Source organism: Apteryx rowi, unplaced genomic scaffold, assembly GCF_003343035.1.
Source record: "Apteryx rowi isolate R43461 unplaced genomic scaffold, aptRow1 scaffold_460, whole genome shotgun sequence".
NCBI lineage: Eukaryota > Metazoa > Chordata > Aves > Apterygiformes > Apterygidae > Apteryx > Apteryx rowi.
Window position 1 is genome coordinate 484768 of NW_020450717.1, and position 6000 is coordinate 490767.

The window sequence follows — 6000 nt, forward strand, 5'->3', positions numbered from 1 at the left end:
TCAGGCCCTTATCACCTAATACAGCAAGATTCATGAAATGAAGTGATGAAATTGCAACAGCAGTTGAATCTTTCCTCATGATCTTAATTTCTTACAAATCTCATGAAATAGAGCTATCAGCAGTTAAGCAAGAGTGGCTGCATGTTTAAAAGTTGTTAATGTGTGTGTTCATCACCTTCAAACTGTCAAGCTATAATTTATAAGAGTCCAAGATACACTCGAGGTGTTTAACACATATTATTCTTCCTTTCTTTTTTTTTGTAAWGGCTGGAAGAATACGAAGGAAAGTTAACTCCCCCCTAATTACATGGAAATTGGAGTTTGTGTTTTTGCAGTGAAGGCCATTAAACCCAACACTCACTTTAACCTTAAAACTTCAGTGTGAGTTTACAGGACTGATTTTTGCTCACCTCCTGTACAGAACAAACAGCCATTAGGAAAAAACAGTAAACAAACCCCTTTGAGCATGGAATGAAAAACTGAAACTGAAACTTTAAAAARGACTCATGGTCTTCAGAGCTTAAGTCAGATCCTGTTATGGTTTCGATAACCACGAATCGAACCATAGCTATATCATTTTGGAGCTCTCAGGAGGCACATGCTCAGCCTTCTTTTGCAATGAAGTTGGAGGAATAATATTTACATGGTCTCAATAAAAAGCACAATTTGGAAATGCAGTGGGACTGGCAGGACTTCCACCACCTCACACAACAGAGACTAGCAGAACAGGCAAGATGAAACAACGGTACTTTCTTTGCAACCACTTAATGAAGTCCAGACGGGCTTCAAGAAAGCTGGGAAGAACATGGGATGCTTGAAGAGTTTGACTATTCTGTTGGTCAGAAGCTTGTAAGGGAAACAAAGTTAACATGAACAAGAGTTCCCTGAACAGAGCAACCCCCCTCCCCCCCACCCCAAAATGATCTTTCACTCAGTTCATCACAGTGCTTATAACCTCAAACTTGAGGCAGGCAAAATAATAAAAGAGAGCAAAGGAATTTCATCAGATTATTTAAAGAAATAAGAAGTAAGAACAGTGCACACAATTCATATTGGGCTCTTGCCACCTCATATTTAAATCTCTGAATTGGAGAAAGTGCACCCATATAGGACAGGTGTGAAGCACATAATCCATCAGAGGTAGGCCACATAATACAGCCAGGAAATAAGAGACAAATATATCACACCCTTCAATATAATAGGACTTTTTTTTTTCTTTTTCACCTTTCACATAATTCTTAAGCAGAGCTGCGTGTCTGCTCTGAGTATTAGTGGGGGTAATGATCGTTGACACTGATCTGGTAGCTAGTCTGGAGACCCAGCATGATTAGGATACTGTATTATAAAACTGGAAACGGTCAGAAATATTTTGGTAGAACCATGTTGCAAAACTGAACTTACTGCACTGAAGTTTCATTTCTTGGAAAGAAAAATCTGACTTCACAGAACTGTTCTAGTTTTATATGGTCAGAACAAATATTTCAGAACTGCCATTGTGAAATTCATTTCTGTTCTGTGTTCATCTGCTATGTGACAAATCAGAATGCAAATGGAAGACAAATTGTGTTAAAAACAAACAAAAAAGCCTTTAAAGGACCTGAAAAGCAAAATTCTTTTGTAGTAGCTTCCTCTTAAGAATAGAAATTAAAAAAGAAAAATTTCTAAAAATGCAATTGAGCAGTAACACAAGTTCAATAGTATTCTGTGAAACAAAACATTTATTCCCAACACTGGCAAAAGCACAGTGGCTGGCTGAGTGCCTGGCTGGTACAGTGACACTGAGTCAACAGGCCAGGAGGCCTAGATAAAAATGGAAAAGCCAGCAGATGCTGGGGCACAAACCATTACTGGGCTAGATTACATTTCCTTCACTGTATTCCCTCACTGCAACCATGACTACTACAAATCCTCCACCAGTAACTCAGAGCAGTACAGTCCTATCTTGACTAGTGGCCAGTAGCCAATATATGACAGTAGGCTCACAGCACTAAACACATGCAGTTTCAAACTTACCAGGAACCAACTCTAYGACTGTACTGCTGACGCTAATCTTGTGCCTCTTTCTACAACCAGCTATGTGGTCTCTGCCCATCACTGTCTTGTTTCCGCTTACACCCCCTGCTTCCCCTGAGATGTTGTATCCAGCAACARCTCTGCTGTCCACCTCTGCTCCAACAGTGCAGAAGGGAGCCATGCTTTAACTCTTCCTCATTGACAGTATTCTTCTTTCTCCCTGGCAAAATGTCAGTGCAGATTTGTAGGGCCGGCAGTCCTGGGAGAGGACTGAGTGAGGAAGGGAGTTTGGCCAGGGGGAGTCCCACGCCACAGGGGTGCGAGAGTAAAGCATGTCTGAGCATCCCTTTACACTGCATCTTCTAACATGGGGCAAAGTCGGGGGGGAAAGAGCAAATTAAGAACAGACATCTTTTCTACCTGACCATAACCTACTCTTGTCTCTAGTGACTACTTCCCAGAGAGTTTAGTATGACCCCAGCACTTGGCAGTATCACAATACCTGCTTTTAGTATCAGCACTGTGAAGGATTCAAATAGAACCAGCCTGCAGCGGCATAGCAACTTTATACTACTTACTGTGAAGCAGAGAAACAAGTACACTGATGATCTTTAAGTCTTCCAGCTTCAGGCAGGGACCAAGATACAAATTCCTCTCTATCGAAAGTAGAAACCAAATTTTAACTGTACTGAGTCACTACACACTGAGATTTTAATTTGGAAACACAAGCACATTTATAACTTTACTTACAATCTCGGTGGGACTACTCATGTGAACAGAACTTCACATGTGCTAAACACCAGTAGTGGTCTTTTAAATAATTAACTTTGAAAGAACTCAGAACTAGTTCAAAATAATACAAGCTTTGCAACCAGATTCAGAGCTTTTTTTCAGATGGAAAAACATTAAATCAATTTTATCTGAAACCCTACATCACTTGTAATACAAGAAATACTAGCTGTTAAGTGTAAGTGAAGTCTCAAAGTGCACTGAAGGCAGCACATTCTTCTATTAGACCTCCAGTTACATTATCAAAAGCCTGTCCCAATTTTCCTTTTCCATTTCTTTCTATTTGAGAACCCCCCAAGGCATGTAAGGAGATGATAAGCTTTCTATTTACTTTTTCTACCTAAAATTATTTTTTAATTTAAGACATACTGAATTGGATTATTAGTCCAATCAAATTTGGTATCTTGATTCTAGCTGAAGCCAATATTGAATGTTCCCTGGAATAATGAAGAACACACACTGCCACACTAATAGAACTAGACAAATATGCAGTGAACAACACAGAGGAAAAACTGTTTCATGGATTCTGTGGCTACTGGGCAACACCTTGATATATCAGATCTGGTTAGCCTTCTTAACTACACTTATTGATCATAAAACAATGCAACCTTTTTTAAATACATGTATTGATCCTACTGTCATACATTTCAATTAGAGTGACAATGTGACCAATTCTCTTCTTATATCTAAGTGTTAAAAAAAAAAAAAAAAAAAGATTTCACAGAAGTCCAAATGTTTAACAGCTGAACAGTCCCTATTGGCTAGGCATTTGAAGATTCATTAGCTTTCTATTACAGAGAGGAGCTAAAGCAGAAGGACTTTCACAAGCACTGAGAACAACACAAGGACCAAAACTCCAGCAACGAATAAGAAGTTCTGAGGCAAAGCCCCAAGGGCTTTCAGGAAACTAATCCCCGCTCAGCTGACTAGTCATCCCCACCGACCAGCCAGCAGCGCTTCTCGTGGCATCTCATGACACAGACGAAAGAGCTACATTACAAAACTTCAGAAACGTTGTTGAAGGCAAATGGGGAGATTTAGAGAAATACGCTCTATTTGCAAACGATATTCAACACACATACAGGCTCTGTATTGTTAATAAGGATCTCTCAAAAGAAGAAACTGTTGTTGCCTAGTCATTGCTTAGCTGAGCGAAAGCATTTTGAGTGATTTTTATGGGGGCACTGGGAGTACCTATCAAACCACCCAATCACAACGCAAAGCAGCCTTAAAAAAAACAAAAAGCAAACCAACCAAACTATGACTCTCAAATACAATCATTTTGACTGACAGAACAACTCACTTCGAATCAAAATGACATTAAACAGCTTGAAATAAGAGCTCCAGCTCTGCAGGATTTCCTTACAATTACCATGCCAGGGAACATTAGTTTTTCACACAAAGTGCCAATGAATGAAAACGCTACCTTTCAGAAAATTTGAGACCTATGCAACGGTACGTGGAGTGAGCGCAATATAATATCTTGTCATTTCCTTTGTTTTTCCTCACCTAACAGTACTGGCTGGAACTTAAAAGGGAGCGCAGGAGGAAGAACCTCCAACTCGGTCCTTTAAAACTTGCTGTCACCGCTCCCCTGCGTAACATCTGTAAGTAATTCACCGACACAGACACCACATTCAGCACCTTAAAGAGCGGATGGGGGGGGACCCAGGAAAGGAGAGAGAAAGTGAGCTTTGCTAGCCTCTCGAAACAGTGAGGGGAGCTTCCAGCCCTCCACACCGTTCCCTTCGTGTGTGTGTGTCTGTGTCTGTCTGTGCGCAGCACGTCCCTACGAAGAGGGCTCCAGCCGAGCCCACGCATAGTCACCTCTCAATGCCAGCGCAGGCGACTTTATTAAGGATTGAGCAGCCCGTGCGATAAAGGACATCATTAACAGAAGCTGCGTCCTGCCCTGAATTAATAACTCAGCCGAGGCGCCACACCAGCACCCCGTGAGCCGCCAGAGAAAGTTGCGTTTGGGGGAGCGGCAGGGCGGCCGCCCGCTGAGGACAAGGTTGGGGTACCCCGCCCCTGCCCCGCTAACGGCGCCCGCGCCCACCTCCCCGCGGGCCGCCGCCGCCGCCCGCCGGCCCCCTCCTACCGCCTGCGGCGGGCTCCCGATCAGCATCTCCAGGTAGTAGCCCCGGCCGGAGTCCCCCTGCAGATTCTCCACCATGGCTAAAAAGTTGAGGGTGCCCCCGGGATCCGAGGCCAAGGCCAAGCCGTCCGTGTCACCGAGGGGCTCCTGCTGCCGCCGGCTGCTGCTCGCCGGCCTCAGCAGCACCGGGGCGGACGGCGACCCGCCGGGGGAGGCCGGGGGGGACACGCGGAGGGGCAGGGAGAAGAGAGCCCGGCAGAGCCCCGCGGCGCCGGCCAGGAGGAGCAGGAGGCTGGGGGCAGCCAGCGACGTGCCCATCCCGGCGGCAGCGCAGGGGCCGGCGGCAGCGAGGCACTTCCCAACTCAAGTGGCTAAGGCAGGAGGCAGCGGCCGCCTGGCTGCGGGACTGGAGCAGCCGAGGAGGAGGAGGAAGARGAGGAGGAGGAAGGAGGGAGCGGCTTCCCCACGCCCCGGCTTCATCTGCCCCCCGCCCCGCCCCGCTCCTGGCCGAGCTCCTCCTCGCACGGTCCCCTCCCGCACGGCCCCAGCCGCTCCCCCTGCCCGGGGGCCGAGGGGAGAAGTTGCTTTCCTCCCCGCGGCGCCCGGCGCGGCGCAGCCCGCAACTCCTGCCAGCGGATGTGACGGGCTGCGGCCGGCGGCGGAAAAGTTTCCCAAAGCCTTAAAGGGACGCTGGCAAGGCGGGGAAGCGCGGCTCCGCGCCGGGAGGCAGCGGCAGCTCCCAGGGCTCGGCGCCCCCCTCCGCCCCCAGCCCCTCAGCGCCGGCGGGGCCGTGGCGGGGAGGGGAGCCGAGCCGCCTGGGGGCGGCGATGGACGCGCACCTTCTAGCGGGGCCTTTCGGGGTAACTCGCCACCGGCAGTGAAGTTGCCGCTAGAAACCCTCCCCCGGGCCGGGCTCCGTCGGCCTCGGTGAGGCGGCAGCTGAGGACCCCGCGGGAGCGGAGGCCGCGGCGGGGGGGGGCGGCCGGGCTCGCCCCGGCGGCAGCGCCTGAAGGCAGCCGGGCGGAGGACGCAGCCCCCGCCGGGTCACGAGTGAGGAGGAGGCGCCGGTGCCTCGGTACGGAGCCGGTCCTGGGCGGCTG

At 48.3% G+C, this 6000-nt stretch overlaps 1 protein-coding gene across 2 annotated transcripts in view; it reads right to left on the reverse strand.

The window, feature by feature from the left end:
• The window catches only part of BACE2 (beta-secretase 2), a 48316-nt gene extending 43098 nt beyond the window's left edge, over nt 1-5218 (reverse strand). Inside the window, exon 1 of one of the 2 annotated variants that reach the window (XM_026077766.1) lies at nt 4904-5218. In XM_026077766.1, the coding sequence (XP_025933551.1) occupies nt 4904-5218 (315 nt within the window). The remainder of the gene's footprint in view (nt 1-4903) is intronic. The other variant, XM_026077767.1, reaches the window with a different exon arrangement.
• Between the last annotated feature and the right edge of the window lie 782 nt (nt 5219-6000).